General features: G+C 36.5%; 1 protein-coding gene across 4 annotated transcripts in view; it reads left to right on the forward strand.

Annotated features, from left to right (window-relative positions):
* Positions 1-19,225, forward strand: part of LOC111516172 (irregular chiasm C-roughest protein) — a 232,808-nt gene that overhangs the window by 198,716 nt on the left and 14,867 nt on the right. For all 4 annotated transcript variants that reach the window (XM_074172023.1, XM_074172026.1, XM_074172025.1 and 1 more), the window contains 5 exons: positions 9,429-9,683; positions 10,007-10,185; positions 15,061-15,340; positions 15,438-15,689; positions 18,531-18,824. In XM_074172023.1, coding sequence (XP_074028124.1) covers positions 9,429-9,683; positions 10,007-10,185; positions 15,061-15,340; positions 15,438-15,689; positions 18,531-18,824 — 1,260 coding nt within the window. The remainder of the gene's footprint in view (positions 1-9,428; positions 9,684-10,006; positions 10,186-15,060; positions 15,341-15,437; positions 15,690-18,530; positions 18,825-19,225) is intronic.

Genomic DNA, 19,225 nt, shown 5'->3' on the forward strand with positions numbered 1-19,225 from the left:
TAACGATACAAATGCCACAACTAGCATTGGGTGATGCGGAGGCAAGAGCGTGGTTCGTTTCTTATATTCCCTATAGAAGCTCAATACTGGGTGCTGAAAATGGTTACCACAACCAAGTCCCTAATTGGGCGCCATCTACAGAAGTTTATCACTGTAGATCAACGTTGCTATACAGGGATATGAAAGACTTCCAGACTACCAATGAAACAAGGAAAAACTGTGTAAAAATTCAATGAATAAAGTAAAAAAAATTGGGACTAACTATTTATGAATGAACCAGATTGTCGGTGGTTAAAAGGAGTTTTTTATCCAATGATGGCCTCGATCAGAATTCTTAATAAATACAAGAACTTACCAAAGGGATTAATGCATTAAACCTTACAATATCATATGGAAATCCTATTCTTTGAAATCATCAATATAACTCAAGACCGATGACTGGTAATCTCCCACTCCGACTTCTCTGATCCAAGTGATCCAGGATTCCGGCAGTCTCCGGTAATCTCCAGACACTCCCCCAACTCTCATATAGTGGTGCTCCTATCTCAACCACTTGTGGTCTCGTCGTCTCGATATTTTTTGTAATTTACTACGCCTCACTTTTGCCTGAATGTTAGATTTTATGTATCAGTTTCACATTCAATTTTATTTTTTTGTGTCAGTTTCAGTTTTAATTTTACCGATTCTGCTTCGGTTTTTTATGTTGCTGTTTCACTTTTTAATTTCAATTTTCCGATTCAATTTAACTTACCAGAACTAGAATAAAAAAACTACTGTCAAAAAATTTCAATTGATTCTACGGTTAGCTTCAATTCACAACTTCAGAACATTATTCACTATCATCCCTATTCAATTTACAACTCATAATTACCTTTATAGTTGGAATCCAGTTATATGGATGACTATCAAAATTTTATAATTATTTTGTCACCACTAGACGTTCTCACTCAGAAAGCCAAGCACAGAAAGACCGTTTCACAATTTCATTCTATCTACGTTGAATCGGTACCAGTTCAAAGTTCAAACTCTTCTTCCACCTAATAAAATAGTCAAAAAAAGTCTACCCATTCTAAGAATGACATAAAAATATACATATCTCTCTCTGTGTGTGTCTAACTTGTTACTTGACCTCACACGGTGAAAATGAATTCCCTGACTCAATAACATCACTCTTTGAAAATGAATTCTGCAACTGAACAAGCACTGAATAGTACTAAAGAGCCTTGCCCCAAGTACTGAGCAGTCTTCGGTAGCGCTACCCCCCAAGTACAATTAAGTAAGTAAGTGCAATTTGTTACCCTTCATTTAAAGTAGAACTCATGTGAATGATATCTGATTTTTACCCGTGTTAGGAATCACACTTTAAAAGGTAAGACCTCGTTAATCCTTAGCTCGCACAAGTTTCGACTTCTGAGGGTTGTCGTTCGTATGGGTGCGACAGCTGGTTAACGGAAAAACAGATTTTAAAACAGATTTTTTTTTATTCCACAACGAATGTTTGAAATACAAACTGAGTAGAGAAAAGTATCTTCTGTATAATTCAGTGTTAATATAGAAGTATTTGTTTCGAAAGATTTTCTTTCTTTCGTGTAATTCAATGTTTATATGAAAGCTGTTTCAGTAGGACTTTCTTTCAGTTTGTGTCTAAAAGTTACTTCTTTGCATGATCTACACATCCATGTATAGAGTTACTTATTTTCAAATTCATTACTCCTTTCCTTTCTTTGGAATATTCCCTCATCCTTTTTTTGTATCAAGATGGCGTAGTAAAAAGCCAAAAACTTTCTTTCCCAAAAATTAATTACTCCTAAAAATATAACCCCTTCAATTCAAGTATGTATAGTTATGTTATAGTTCACAAGTTGATATTGAAAAGGAAAAGGTTTATTTTGTGTTCAGATTGTGTCACAAACAATATGAGATTACAAATGGAAAAACGGAACGTTACAATGTCCAGAGACGTTTCCAAATGGTTAATATTTCTCGAAACGTTAGTTCCGAGATCACAAAATTGACAAACTAGCCCTCGCCACAACTACATCCACTACTAGATTGGTATATTGGTAATCGTCTAGGGACAAATTACCTGAATACCGAGATCATATAGAGAAAACTCGTGCGCAACCATAACCTATGACATAACAAGGCATCACAGTTCCCTCGGGACTGTGCCTCGGGAAGATAACGGCCATTCCGGATCGACGACGACAATTATGTCGTAAAAAATAACATTATTATCGAATGACGTTGAGCTGAAGGATTGGCCTTCGCTTTTGATAAAACCCAATTTATGGGTGGTCGTGATGAGCAAAGCTGTTCAAGGAAGGGTTTACAAAGTCAGGGACGTCAACAACGTTTTTCTTGGCAGTAATTGCAGGGCCGGTCCTCGGTTCAGGGTCTAGAACTGCTTGAAGAGACGAAGGCATGGGCATGCAATCTGCGAAAAGACGCGTTCGTAACACATTTGAACCCAACATCATGATTTAATTCTTTGAAGCATAAAGATTCGAGACAAAAAAGTCCTAGAAGCACGGCAATAATTGTTTCTTTGTTTTCATTTATTTTTCCTGTCATTCATTCAAAAAGCATTTGCATTGACAATATAAATTGATTTTTTTTTCACTTTTTCTGTGAGGTGGTGTATCGTATGTACAACCATGCAACTCACCAATGTTTGAATTCTCATAAATGAAAATGCATAATAATGGAATATGGTTATTTCAACGAGTATGATATGGCAAAAAACAATTTTTTTCATTTCGACATACACAGTGGCACATTACAAGTAAAACACATCCAATCTGAACGTACTTACTGTGGTCTAGTGCTGCAAAGGGCACATCTCTTTCTTGTCCCATAGACCGGCATATGTGAAGTTGCCAAAATGTTTTACTTCACTAGGAACGTAAGGCATGTGCTTCTTTATTTGAGCAGGTTTCAACGAACTTTTGTTATCAGTTTTGTCAAATAATCTCTTGGATACTAGACCATTGATTATATCTGTTTTGAAAGCTTTCAAATTCATTTTGCTGCTGCTTTCGGGTGTTTTATGTATAATATATGCATAAACCACAGAAACGTCGATAAAATAAAAGAAAATACAGTGCCACCATTTTTTGGACTTTCTATCCAATTCGTAGTAAGTTTTCAATTGATATGATTTGTCCACCGAGTTCATATGTGCATTATAACCTGAAAGAATTCTTGTGCAACAAACTTCTTATAATTCTCCTGTTTTAGTTCTTTGATTGACTAGTATTATCTTGCGGTTGATGGTAATTGCATATCAAATGAACAAATGGTTTATCCTTCCATTTTACAGTGTAAATTCCACCATCGCTTACAAAATAGTCATAGTCACCTTTGTTCAATTCCTTATCAACAAGAAACTGTGGCCTTCGGGTTGGGTTGATCGTAGCGCAAGCATAAATTTTCAATTTTTTTTAGATTCTTCATCAATTCCACGCTACCGAAATAATTGTCAAAGAATAATTTGTCCTTTCCCTTCCAAACCCTCGCATGATTTTTCACCACCTTTGCACCGAGATTTTTCTCTGCTGAATTTTTGTTTTTTTCAGTAGGAATATACAAATCAAATTTATAGCAATAACCAAATCTATTTACAGTCATCAGGCTACTAATGAAAGGGTCATGAAAATCTTGAGCTGATGACCAATAGTCTCTGTAGCTCGGCAAAGTTTTCAAGCCCATTAATAAATTTGTTGCAATGAAGCTTTTTAATTCTTCAGGTGTTAGTGGAACAAAATTATTACCCTCCGCTTTTTGTGTAACATGAAGGTTGAGATACAATATTCTCAATTAATTCCACTGAAATAAAAAGATCAAAAAGCTGAAGAGCACTGAGTTTTTCAGTGTCTGGAATATTTGCTGTCACAAACTGTTCTGAAGAACTTATAGGATCTTCAACTACAAATATTTTGTTCCATTTAGGTACCTCACGAATAATTTTCTGAGCTGTATCCTCGGCTTTCTTCAAATCCGCCAAAGAAACTGAATCCTCATCATCCCATTCAATGTCACTTTCGTGTTCTTCTGATGAAATTTCGTTTGTTTCGAATTCGCCCGAATCATTTTTCGAGTTATTTCCATCAGGGAGATATGAATAAACTAACTCCATGCATTCGTTTTTAGTTAGACCGCGTAAACGAAATGATAACTCCTCTCCATCATCAGAAAGTGTCGAAAATGTGAATACTAAAAAGTAATATTCCTCACCTGATTAGTTGAAACAACAAAACACAGCTTCAAATTTCGCCTTTTTTTAATTATCTCACAATGTAAACCTACCACACTGCAAAACGAAATGTTTACTGGCCTCTACTACGAAGAAACAAACAAATATAGCCATGCCTGCCGTTGATTGGATAAAAATTCAAGCGAGAATCAACACGTGCTCTTCAGGGAGCAAAGCTGTTACGTGGTTCATGAACTGAACCGCAATGGGTTTAAATGAAAGCAAGTTCTATTTGTGGTTTAGAACGTATACCACCTTGCTTGATAAAAATTTGTGGTACACACTAGACACTGGCAATCAGTGGTGCCATCAGTACCACACCGTCAGCGGCCATGGAGATCCTTCTACATCTACCTCCTCTCCCCATTTTTCTGGAGAGAGCCTAGATCGACTGCATACAGCCTTGTGTACATTGCCAATTGCACAAATCAGTTCAATGCAGAATGCCAGAGACTGTTGGTTGACATTGGAAGTCACAGCATTCTAGAAATGACATCTGACTGTATGTCTCCAACTGTCAACTACGAACTGCCTTATAAAGTACTATTTCCGAGTAGAGAGGACTGGATCCTCCGGGAGAAGGAAAATTTAAGAGTAGATAGTTGTTGGTTCACGGATGGATCAAAAACACCTTCCGGTTCTGGTGCAGGTGTTTTTAGTCGCAGACCTAGTATAGAGATATACCTGCCTAGGAACGTATGCGACTGTATTTCAACCAGAAATTTACGCTATTGAATTGTGTGCGGAAAGATTGGATACATCCAACCTCACACACAAGTCAATAAACATATTCTCGGACAGTCAAGCGGCGTTGGAAGCTCTTGGCTCCTACCGAGTAACTTCTAAAATGGTAGCAAATTGCCAAAAACCACTCTACTATTGGCCTGCAAGGTAATGAAGCTGCTGACTCTCTTGAAAAGGAGGGTGCAACAAGCGGCTTCATCGTACCAGAACCTGTCATTGGCATCGCTTTGGGCTTTGCCAAACAAACATTGAATATCTGGATGGAAAGAAGATTTATGGACTTCTGGCAGAATCTTCCAGGATTGGCTCACTCCAAGGCGTTTATCCACCCTTCGAAGCTTGATACCAAACAGTTGTTGGACTACAGTAGGGACGAAGCTTGATACCAAACAGTTGTTGGACTACAGTAGGGACGAAGCTTGATACCAAACAGTTGTTGGACTACAGTAGGGACGAACTGCAATGTCTAACAGGCCTTCTTACAGGTCACTGTCATCTGAATCATCATATGCAGAGAGCCGGACAGTGTGTGTCGCCTCTGTTTGGAAAATGATGAAACAGCAGAGCATATACCTTGTACCTGCCCCGCTGAGGACCGAATCAGGTTCTTAGAGTTCGGCAGATCCGTACTCTTACCATCTTGCCTGAATTACTACCCGCTGTGCTTCAAAGAGTTAAATATATGGTCTTCCATTGGGCTCTTCTTGTCTTTGAATTTGAATACAGGAATATAACATCGTTCAAATGTCCACTACGGCTTCTGTAGGTGGAAGGCATCCGAAACGTCCAATTTTTCTTGTTTCTAGCACATAAAAGAGGCTGATTTTGACTGATACCATATTTTATGTTAGCTTGATCACTTGGTGATCACTTGGTGATCCAAACACGTCTAGAGGTGTTAAAATAATGATTTGGTACTGGGATAAAACTCCAGTAATATTCATTTACTAACTATAATCCTAATAAATACTCGACAAATATTCTGAAGTAGCTGTAAAAATCAAATGGGTGGCTACCCATAATTTCACAAAGAGAATTTCAAACAGTCCTTTTTTTCATGAAATTCCTTATTGCAGGTTTCGTGTTGGAAATTATAGGGTCCGACGTAATAACACATACCATATCGTTTCACATCAAAATTGTGATTAATAGGAGGCTCGTATTCCAAATATGAAAATCTATTGTTCCAAGGACATTGAACTAGTTTTTTTTTTTCATTCAAATATTTCAAATAAGAAATTCAGAAATCCTGAACTTGTATCTTGCTATTCAAGTGAATATTTGTTTTTGTTAATATGTCAGAAAGTAAAAATTGAGGTTAACACTCGTTAATTCTATTTTTTTTCTTATCTAATGTAAATCAATTTCAATGAAAGCTGTTTTTTACCTGTAAGAATTATATCCCTATTTTCATACTAATATATCGGAATTAACTCAATGAAACGATGACAATTATTTTATATTTTCCAGTTGTAGTACTCTCTGAAATAAAATAATTCTGTTCCTTTTGGAATATTTAGTCGGGGTACTGCAACTTCAAAAAAGTATAGCATCAACTCTTAACAAAGTGACCGCATATATGAGAAAAAAAAGATTAGCTCAAAAAATTTCCTTTGGTCACTCATTCTTAATTTTTGTATAGCTTTCATTGTATTTCTGTTCTTTATGAGTAGAACTTTAGCATCATTCAAGTTTTGGTGTAATTTCTTAGAAAACAACAAAATGATTCCTAGAGTTCTCATTCTGATCTAAAACAAATTGATTCTCATGTTAGATTATTCTTCTCGAAAGATTAGAGAGAAATGTTCACTAGTTTAACAATGATTTTTGATATTTGAATTATTTGCATAATAATTGAAATGCACATCAACCTAACTGAAACTCTATTTCAATCAAATCGACTATCTTTTTAAAAAAATGCTCCATCACTGGTAGAACAAGATTTGATCGGAGAGTCATATGCTCTGAGTAGCCACAATAACTATACAATGTTTGTCTGAGGTTCTTGGTATCTGGTACAGTTTGCCCTGTTGTTGTTTTATTTTGTATGACATAAGAAACACCACTATTCATATCCTTCTACTTTACTAGGCAAAATCGGTATCATCTCACTTCATTATTCGAAATCAATTGTATCACGATCTTATAGAGAGGAAGATCTAAACTCCTGATGACCATGGCAACTCATCCACTCAAAGAAGAAGGCATATAAGATATTTTTGTGAATTCAGCACACTTTGGTTACCAATCTTGTGTTCTAGGTAGGCTATCCAGACAGAAACATAGCTATTGCCAGGCCCATCAGCTTCATAACTTAATCAAAACTAGTCCACTTTCAATTAGATAAATTTTCGCGAAAAAATACCTGGCTCAAACTTACCGTCGTTGGTTCGTCAGTTAGGCACATCACCACAGTGCTGTTTTAAAACTTCCTTATTCAGCTAAGAGCTGAGAAACTATGATATTTCAGACTAGATTAACGCCTTCTCCAAATCCAACTGAGGATCAGAATAAAAATGTTCACAAGTGGTACACAAGAAGGTCGAGAAGGGGTGAAAATAGAAATTGTTAAATGAATAAATGTTTCTTGAGAAAAATCGAAATTCACCTTATTTTTTTAACATTCCACGTACAGTAGAGAAAATCCCATGCAATGTTGAGCGATAAATGAGATATCCTAGTTGAAGGATTCAAAATACACAATGGAGATGACGTATGTCCCAATGAAAACGTTTTCCACTGATTGCCCCACCTAAATACGTTACGGATTCATAAAAGTAGAAGATTTTATTACGGTCCTGCGAAAACGTTTTGTGCTCAGAGGCGTTGTAAAGGTTAATGTCTACCTTCCGTTTTGAGAAAAGGTCTGGAATTTTCTACAAATTGCTGAAAAGACGACGATATTAACTCTTTCCACTTCCTTTATGACATTCTGTTTTTACGATATCTAGTTATCATTATCGTAGTTACGATAGTATCGTACACCCTTGGTTGAAGATGACGACGCTCGCTACAGAGCGGGAAATTCACCTCTCGACTCCGGATAAATAACACAGAAATGGCCAAATACCACTACTCGTAGTGAGAGAAAAAAATGCTGCTTACATTTTACAGTGTAATCTTGGTACTCCAGACTTTATGTCGGTAAATTACAAAGCAGATTTACTTATCCTTTATACTCCAGCTCGTTACTTTTATGGTGGCATGAAATTTTAACAAGGCAAACAAATTATGAGCAGGAAGCTTTTGTGGAAGACTCCGGGTTTAATTTCTGAGCAGAATGGATCATTTCTTCGTATTTATGAATGCCTACGTTGTGTAAGAGAAAAGAGTCGCCCAATTCGAGTAAACGGGTTTCATTAACTTTGGAAATTCTCATTTACGAAGGATAAACAGTGGTAATAAAATTGTTATAAAAATAAATATAGTCATACTAAAATATGACTATGTGAATAAATCCAAGACGTGTTTAGGGGCTTATTTCGTGAAAAAAAATTATATTTATTTCGAATGGAAGTTCACACTGTCAGATGCCACCAAGCAGTGCTACCTATCCAGTAGTAGGAATCTTGCTATGAAATGGGTGGCGAGCAAGTGGCCGTTGTTCGGAAATCCAACATAACCACCACAATTTAAACGATGTTATTATTCGGACAAACACGTGCAAATTCGCTACTATCTATAGGAAGGGGGTTTGATGAGAATAAACAACATATTATATTGGAATCCGTCAGCAAAGTATTCAGCGGTAAATCACCCTTGAAGTATCTTATGCCGAAGCTCATTCTAATTATAGCACGCTTATTCAATAAATCATTCATTGAGGAAGTCTATGCAGATTTGGAAATCAATAAAATTGAATGGAGATTTAGACATATTGTGCCAGAAGATCGCCAAAAGCCGTCTTTCACGGCCTTTCTTCCGCGACAATTTCTTTTTTGTAGATCCGTGATTAACATAGTTGCTGCAGTGACATGAGCATTTTAAATTCTAGATTCTAGATACTTTCACGGTACAAAATATTCCACATATTTTATAGAACAATTAAAAAACTGTTTTAATAGGATAACAACAACGTATCATTTGAAGAAGAAATTAGGCAACGTTATTTTCACCCGAACAAGACTTTCTGATGCAGTGTGTAGAATGAATATTACTGGAGATTTATACCAACACCAAACCGCTATTTTCAACACCTCGACAGGTGTTTCAGTCACCAAGTGATCATCTTCAAGAGGAAGATTGAATAATTTAATCTTCTTCTTGAAGATGATCACTTGGTGATCGAAAATAACGGCTTGGTATTGGGATGAAATTCCAGTAATGTTCTGAACAAGACTGTTGATCATACAGGAACCTCTGTTTTTTTAATCGAGCAGTATGCATTCAACAACTGACTGAAAAATTGACTTTATTAATTTTATTGCAGGTGATTTCTCACTAGAAATATACCCCGTTATGCTAGACGATGATGCTCGTTACGAATGTCAGGTGTCACCTGGAGCACTGGGTCAGCCAGGCATACGAAGTCATTTCGCTAAACTGACAGTACTGGTACCACCGGATCCCCCAAAAATTATTCAAGGGGACTATTTGGTCACAACTGAAGACAGAGAAATTGAACTGGAATGCGTGAGTTATGGAGGAAAACCTGCAGCAGAGATCACTTGGATAGATGGTTTAGGTATGTCCCATAATAGTTTTTAGAAGAATTCATTAGGAATCTTATTTACTAAAACAAGTATACTGTATTTGGTGTTTGAATATTCCCTAATTGAAAAGAGTTTATATAATCTGTAAGAGATTACCACAGATTAGCAGATAACAACAATGTACACACTGAAGATAGAGATCACCGGGATCAACAGAGTGTAAACCGATTCAGTTTTGTCGTTACAATTTTTTAGTCTCTCCTGGTATCAATTCGAAATTATGGTGGTTTATATTGTACCACGATTTGGATTAATTCATTCATAATCTAATCTAATAAATGTTCATCATTTCCAGGTAACGTGTTGACAGATGGCATCGAAAACATCGTAGAGAAACTCCCGGACGGCAGGAGATTCACTGCGAAATCCATTTTGAAATTAACTCCCAGGAAAGTACACCACAACACAACGTTCACGTGTCAGGCTCAGAACACGGCGGAAAGGACGCATAGGTCGGCCAAATTAAAATTGGAGGTCAGTGAAGGGTTATCGTTATTCGGCACTTTGCTTCATTTGGTAGCCGATTGAGAGGGTGAAAGGTTAGAGTGGAGTATAGTACGGTCGGTTAGATCAAAAATGTTGAAACTGTTATAGAATTGAATTGAACATGAAATCATTTCGCGGATTGGGTTGATGATAAAAATGTTTGTTTTCGATAGCGAAGGTGGTGTTATGAAAATATGGTAAGATAATTACTCTTACGCCTTAATACTTAGATAAGATGGTTTTAAAGAAAACACAAAAAATATTCTAAACATTGGTATGCTGAAGATTCGCGCCAGAGTTGATTTTTTAATATAATTGAGGAATATAATTGGGTATTCGCTTACCAAGATGAAAATTTGCTGACCTTGTAATAATTTTTCCAGAAAAACAAGGGCATTAATGTTCATAAATGTTATATAGTTGATTCCACACAATCAAAACTTCAGTTTTCATGAAATCAAATTTAGATAAAAAATCAAACAAATATTGGAATAATGATTTATAATGAAAAACACCTATATTACTCGTTAGAAATTTTCTCACGAACATTTCTGTCAACTCCCATACTGCTAATTCAATTGGTTCATTTATTAACCCGCATTCAACTTCTCACCACTTGATTTTGAAAACATTCCGTTATATGATATATTTTTTTCCAATTGCTTTTAGAAAGTGTTACATCAACTCCAGTTTGTCGTGGTTGTTGTGGTTCATACTTTGCCTTCATGCAATGAAGATTCCCTGAAAAGTCAGTCTCTTCTATTCCAGTATCCAGCTTTGTTTTTGCTGATTCATGAACATATAAAACAAATATTCTGTGTAACCATGAATTGTTGACCTGAAATGTTTTCCATTTTCAAACATACATACTCATAAAGCTTGTTTATGTTCTACGTATGTGATTTTGTATATAACTGAAGATATTATTGTTTCTTTTTGACTGGGTAACAATGAATCTATGAAAAATCGACATTCACCTCTCGTTCCTGTACAAACAAGTACCTACCAACCACATAATAATGATTTCCTCTCTTTTCACCCCACCATTCTCTTTTACACTTTCTGTAGTAAATCGAATTCAAATTTAAGTTCTGACAAATTGTTGCGAACATATTCAAGTATGGAACCCTTTTTCTCAGTCACCCTTTCTATTTGAAACCCTATTTTTCAACTCTCTCAGTAACATGAGTTAACTGACATTACTCCACACAGTTGAACGTAGAATCCAACACACTGTTCTTATATTCTAGCCAAGTTGGCGTCATTAGATGAGCATATAATTGATCTCCTGATCTGTCTTCAATCTGATAGCGGAAGTTCTGCTCAACGCCCATTCAGAGAACAGTTTCGTTCATCATCAGAACACATAAACCTCAGTCAAGACATTATCTTGCGAAACTATACGTTTCTATATTCTAGTGTGTGTAAAATTTTTTTGATAGAAATAATTTTTGCTTCAAATATTTCATTCCAATCGCAGCCCTTCCTACATGTGTTAAACAGTTGTTGCAAACCTACAACAAAGCTCAAGTGTTTAAACAATAACACTTATAAAGAATTTCAACAAATTTCCCAATGCTCCATAGCTGAATGAATATATTGTTGCAAATATGCAGCATTTGCAATATTTTTGTGCACCCGAAAGTTGAGCATACAATTTTTATTAGCTATTGACCAGTTACTAGTTACTCTGAAATTGAACGGGAAAAGCCAAAGTATGGTGATTTATTTAGTCGATTGATGTATATCAATCTGACAATCCAAGCTTTGCGAAACGATTTTATGGTCGATGAACCTGCTATACCTCTATCGACAGTAACATTTTAATTCGTGCAAAATTTTGAAACGAATGAAATGCCCTTTCAATGTCTGATACGATTCTGTCAAAACTGGTTGGGCAAATTATGAATTATCTACAAAATATAAAAGTGAATACGGGTTAAGTACACTTTGGAAAAAATCAAATTTTATACAGGCTGGATTTTCAACCACTTTTTTCACATGGCAGTCGTCTGACATGCCTGTTTTGTTTTGTACAGCTCTCTGGTTGAATATTTGTTGTATTCTTCTGTATATAATTTGGATTCTTTATCAATTGTACCTCGCACGCGAAGAAAATATGCTGTCACATGCATTGTCTGCAGCTGAGTCCTTTGTTATACAGTCCTATTTTGTTCAGGTGTTCACCAAATGTACACTGTCCAATGAGATACCCTGTAAAGCTACCTTTCTCAGTTCCTATATATTGATGCTTTGCTGTTCTCTGGTTATTATCCGAGATCTGCAGGATTCGTCCTGCAACTGCAGTGAACATTACCAAAGGCGATATACCAGTTCTGTATCTGTAGAGTAGGGAGGCTGAGTGTAGACCCACACCACATTTAGGCCACATGTGACCCATTGTACATCCTCCCGAGGAGTTGTCCTCCTAGGTCATCGTCCATCCTGTCCTTGCCAGGAAGATGGGCAGGTCACTAGGAGACATCTCCTTTATATTGGCAGGTGTAGGCCAAGACTCGCCGATACTCTCTTTGGCAACCTTGAGGTGTCTCACGGTGGCCTCCGCGAAGGTTCTCGAAGGTGCAGCGACATTACTGTCGTTCTTCAACCTTCTTGGGGTTCCCCCGTGGAGGTGCACAAGTGAGGGAGCTTTTCTGCAAGGGTAGCCGGTTCCTTGCCTTTATTCAAGGCGGAGATCTTGGCGCCCACCGCAGGAAGTGCCCTTGCTGTTGGAGGTGAAGTGGAGGAAGAGGAGGGTGCACTCATAGTTGCTGCCACTCCTACCTCCTTCGCTCTCTTTTTCCTTTTGGCCTCGGCGCCGCTAATGCGCTTACGCCTTGGCCTTTGTATTACATCACAAGGTGATCTATGTCCAGCCTCATTCCAAACGGTAGATCGGGGTGAACATTTCTGTTCATCCCCAGTCACTGCCTTATATTGAGGTGAGCACTTCTGTCCAGCCTCGGAATTGGTTTTTGTTGTTCCATTCATGTGTGTTCCCACGAGTAGCAAAAGGAAGAGTTGGTCACCTCTGGCAGAGCCTCGCATTACCAGAGATAGGCTGAGTAGAATGAGGTTTCGCCCAATTCCGGTCGTGACCGCATATCACCCTGCGACCATTCAGCTGTCGGCCCGATTCCTTACACCTTTGCTTGGATAAGCAAAGGTGTAAGGAAGCCAATAACCGGCGACATCACTTCTTCTTTTTTGGAAAATCGTTGACCATTGAGCCATTTCTTCAAGATTGGGAACAGAAAATAAGCAAAGAGGGTTAAATCTGGCAGATAGGGTGCATGAGGTAACAATTCAAACTTTAATTGGTTAATTTTGGTCATTGCAATAATGGATTCGTGAGCTGGTGTATGGTCGTAATGAAACAACACCTTTTTCTTAGCCATATGTGGGTGTTATTGAATGATTTCTTCACTCAAACGTTGCAATAAGTTCGCATAATACTCGCCATTGACAGTTTCACCTGCTTTTTTTCTGTGAAACTTCGCTAAACATTCAATTGAAACATCTTCATGGCACTGTTTTTGCTCGAGTGTGAGCAAACGCGGCACTTATCTTGCACACAACTTTCTCGTACTCAAATTTTCAGATAATATATGATGTCCCGCTTTTTTGAAATACCTACTAATTCTGCGTCATCTCATTTATCTCTCAATATATCACAAATATCACAACATGTTTCGCTAGCACAGTAGCTTTTTCAAGTGATTAATACTTCAAGTTGTTCATACATTAATATTTATATTCTCCAGGTAACCACAATTGAAACTACCTCAAAAAAATTACCTAAACCTCTACCTGTTCAATTATTATTACCTGAAGCATATTGCATATTACCTCACATCTACATCAATAATAATTCTTTCTCGGTTTTTAAGAAAACAAGTTCAATAATGGTGATATATTCAAATCCAGTTGGTCATTCATTAGAATGCTTGAATTTTTAAGTTTATTAATTTCCATTGCTTCCAAATGATTCAGTTTTAAACCTTTATTTTCTAGGTGTAAAATTTTGAACTCTTCATCAAAGATATGATTTTCTTCTAGGTGATTTGAATATGTTGAATTTGTTTCCTTATATACATAGCTCATATGATGTTCCTGGATTCCATTCCTGAATGTCCTGCTTATATCTTTCGAATCAGAACTAATTAAATCAATTACAAAAATTGCAAAATCGTGCAATGCGAATAAAATTACTCTGCAATAGAATGACACCTATACATAATACGCTCTGTAATTTAAGGTGGCCTAATGTCTCTCAACGACTGTACTATCTAACTATGATATTCATATTTAAAATAATAAATAAATTGCAACCAACACTCTTAGTAAACCTTTTAATCACAAATAGTGAAGTACATCATCATGATACTAGATCGAGCACCAATTTTCACATCCCAATAACAAATTCACGAATCAGTATGAACTCGTTATTTTTCAAAGGTCTGGACAGTTTTAATAAACTTCCAAATAATATAAGAAATTCTTCTTCTCTCCGTCTATTCAAGAGGGACTTGGTAATATTCATAACGAAAAACTGAATTGAAGCTAATTTATATTTAAAATATAATGATAACTGAGACTTTGTTTTGATTGAATATATAAGTAATTATGTAAACGTGTATCCTATATGGAATATGTGCGATATAGTTTTTTTTCTTTTTTGTGATTTTCTGTTATTTGGTTATAATAGACTAATTTATTTTGATTTTTATGTATTATGTTTAGATAAAGTACCTTAATTATGTTTATATTAGACTTGCGTATCTGGAAATGAAGTTCTTCTTCTTTTAATAAAATTTGGTTGATTTCAATATCGACATCATTTCAACTGAGTGATTTTTCCAGGTCAAATACGCTCCTAAAGTAACAGTCACCGTCTTGTCGGGAATGAGTGCCAATGGACGAATTCCTGAAGGTTCAGAAGTACGGTTAGGCTGCCGATCCGATGCCAATCCTTCTGAAGTCACATATAGGTGGTCCATGAACGATGACCCCCTTATAGGTGACTACACAACCGAACTAGTCCTCCATAACGTGACTAGAAAACATCATGATGCTATTGTCAAATGTGAAGTTCAAAATGCTGTTGGGAAGAGTGAAGAGAGTCAAACACTGGATATCAGTTGTAAGTATATCTGTATCTAACTATCTCAGTTGTTCCGCAATCAGCTCAACTTCATCTTCTTTTCAAATTGGGGTATACATCTTCATTTTGTCTGTAGATGGTCCACAGTTTCGTACAAGGCCTCGCTCTATCCAAGCTGACCTCGGCTCAAGCGTAATATTAACCTGCGATGTTGATGGTAATCCATTTCCCGATATTTCTTGGTATCACGAAGATCAAAAAAAGATTGTCAGTACGAGTCCCAATTTGACGCTGAGGATAGACCATAATTCTGCGGGGAAGTATTATTGTAAAGCGAGAGTGCCTGGTTTTCCGGAAATAGGCACTGAGGCAGCAATTTACTTGAAAGGTATGTGTAGGCAGCTACAATAACGAAATAATTACTATCGATGTTTATCGGTTCTGTGTGAAAAGGTCGTACTTTTTATGAACGTTTATGAAAACAATTTGAAACTTGCCACTATACCAACTTTCAATATTTTGCCGTTGAATAAAACATGGTAGTTGTCTTACCTCTGATATTGATTGATATTATGAATGTAGGAATGTAAAACACTTTTCTGAAAATAAAGTTCATCATAGAGTGAAAGTAATCGATGATCCATTTGTGAGGGAGCTTCACTAATAAACTATTCGATTTCAAAGCTTTTAAAAATATTTGTTTCAACTGGAATTTGTTGAATGACTTGTAGAGCACTAAATTTTCATTATCCGCTGGCTGAATGGTGCCATTAATTCGATTTGTCTGTACATGAAATACTGAATATGCCACATAGAGTCAGTATGTCTTGAATATCAGACAATGGTCTCCCCACCGACGATTTTTCTTTATGCATTCGACTGTTCCTAAGCGAGATATCATCATTATTATATAATTATCATCATTACTTTTGCTGTTATCATTATTAATATCAGTGATAGTACTCGAAATAGTAGTAGTAGTTCATCGAATTAATTAATTTTGAGTTACCAAAATACTAAAATATTCTTTGAAAGACTTTTTTGTGGAAGAGTCAATATTTCTTACTGTTTTCTCCACAATGTGAAAAATGAACAAAGCTGAATCAGTGGAGATTCTGCTGTAATACTGGCGAATTTCATTACATATGAAGCATTCAAACTTCTATTTTTCATATGTCGTATCAGAAATATGAATGCACAAGATATAAGGTGAAATACGTGTTTTTGGAAGACAGAACGTTTATTTTTATAGAAATAAAAATAGTTTTATTCATCACCAACATTTTCACACATACACAATATTACAAGATTAAATATATGAAAAAACTTATTGGACTAGCCAAAAAAAGCAAAACTCTAAAAGTTAAACACAAATGTTTCATCTTGAACAAATTTAAAAAAAGACTACATGTATAAAAAAACTATGATATGTATCTAAGCACTGAAAGCAAGAAATTCACCCATACTGTAGAAATAGTTATCCATATAGTTTATTTCTCACTGCAGTTCTACTTTTATTGATCCCTATAAAAGTTGTTATTTTATTGAAGAATTCAATACCCAAGTATTTTGGGAAATTCTCTCGCTCACACTCAAGCGAGAGTAGGGGTGGTGTAAAGTATCTTTACCCCAGGTAGCATAATTATGTAGGTATATCAGAGATTTTTGGATATAGGTGTTTATTATCATATATGAATAATACTAGCTGTAATATGTAGAGGCACGGCATTGGTAAAATGCTGAATATTTTAAATAGTGGTTTACAAGAGTCCAGTGGACAAAACTTGTCCATACAGCGAATGACTCTTTTCTGAACCTTAAATATGCGGTCAGTATATGCAGAGTTACCCCAGAAGATCAATCCATACTGTAGCCTTGATTGTACCAGTCCATGATACAGAGTTTTATAACTTCTGTAGAGGCACTGTCTCGCAAATTTCCAATTGGGTAGTTTGCACTTTACACATAAACTGTCGGTATAGCAGCTTTCGATCCAGGAGTATTGCTAAAAATCTAGCGACAGTATTCCAGAGTTTCACTACACATATTGATGTTGTTCATTAGATCTGGATTTGAGGTACCGTTTTTTGTTAAGAAATTGATAAACTTGGTTTTCTTTATATTGCTAACAAGGTCATTGTCGTTACAGTATTTACTGAATTCATCACATGCATAATTACCCAAGTTTACGACACTTTCCAAGTTTTTATGGGCTAGGAGTATATTTGTGTCATCAGCATGAGTATTAGGTGTGGTCCACGTATCGTAGATGTCATTTGAAAATATTATAAAAAGAGTTGGTCCCAATATAGCACTCCTAACTCAGCACTCTTACAGTGAGATTTGCTATGGTAAACCACGAATTCCTATGCTGTATAATTTACGAAAGAGTAAGTCATGGTTAACCATATCAAATGCACGAGTTACATTATAGAATATACCTAGTACATTCTTCTTATTGTTAAGCTGTTCATAGATAAAATCCAGAGCTTGATCAATAGCCGATGAAGTTGATTTAGCTTTCCTGAATCCGTGTTGGTTATTAGAGATGATATTGTAATGATCAAGGTAGAAGATCAGTCGCACAGTGTAGGCAGTTTGGACCGCTTTGGAAATTTTACTCTGAACACAAATAGCGCATCATGTTGCGTTAAATATTGGTATTTATTTTGATTATTTTAGGTCCCGAAGGATACCTCTTGAAAATTACTCGTTTATGAGATATGCCAGTGGTTCACAAAAATCAAATCCAGAACTGATCTCAGAACTCTTCCATTAATGTCATCAATTCCTGAAACTGTCTTCGAGGTAGTTTTTATCAAGATTGTTCTCAATTCATCTAACATTATAAGCGTTAGAAAAAAGCTAACAGGAGTTGTGTTCATTTTTTTGTTTACCCACCAACAGCAAATGAAAATATTTTTTCGAATTTCAAGCGTGGTCGTGATACTCACATCATTGATATCCATTTAAATTTCGAACAACGAAATTGACTTGTAACTACTATCCGGTTCAAGTCGGGTTCTCAACGATAGTTTTAAAATAATTTCAAGAACAAAATCAACAATATTCCCAATTGGTCAGCGTTTGGTCGAAGTATTCACACATGGCAAATCACCTGTTTCGAGATTTTTACCCTCTTCAACTTCTACGTTTTTCAACGTTCGTGTAGTGCGTGTTATTTTCATTTTTTTCATTGAATTCTGAAACACTTGTTTTTATTTTTCAGGTCCTCCCTCCATAATCAGTCACCGCACCCAATTCGGTATCGAGGGTGACAACGTTCGAGTGGAATGCACGGCATTCTCGATTCCAGCTCCGGAGCGAGTCGTCTGGACGTTCAACGGGCACGAGGTCGACTTGCACGACCAGGACTACTCCATCCTGGAGGACCCTCTGCCGGAGGGCATCAAATCCACATTAATCATTCGAGAGTCCCAAGAAAGACACTTCGGAATGTATAATTGTAGTGTCTCTAATCCGTATGGGAGCGACGTAGTTGAGATCAGTCTGATGCCACAAAGTAAGTAGCTGAAATCTACAACATCTATACAGGACTGTGGCAGCAGAATTTGAACAATCTGCGCTCTCCAATACGGAAGGGGTGTCAGCAATGTTTTATAATTCCCATAGAATTGTTTATTGTGTTGAGACACTGTCATTTTAGAAAACAAATCAAACCCCAGGTTGAATATAATAATGATGAAAATGAGACAACAAAGAGGCGTTAGACGTTTGTCAAAAAGAAACAGTAGCTTTTCCCAAGGAAATTATTCCGCTCGGGATATCAGACTTACTATTACCTTTCACCATTGTGAATAGGTGTGAGCCGCAATAAACCCTTGCGGGTTGCGGTGGAGGGTCGAATAGACCCAGTCACTTTTGACGTAACCTAACCTTCCACCATTCCTTCTCATTTTCAGT

The sequence above is a fragment of the Leptinotarsa decemlineata genome, unplaced genomic scaffold (genome assembly GCF_025532065.1).
Source record: "Leptinotarsa decemlineata unplaced genomic scaffold, Ldec_3_MD MMD2_tig00000035_RagTag_RagTag, whole genome shotgun sequence".
Taxonomy (NCBI): Eukaryota; Metazoa; Arthropoda; class Insecta; order Coleoptera; family Chrysomelidae; genus Leptinotarsa; species Leptinotarsa decemlineata.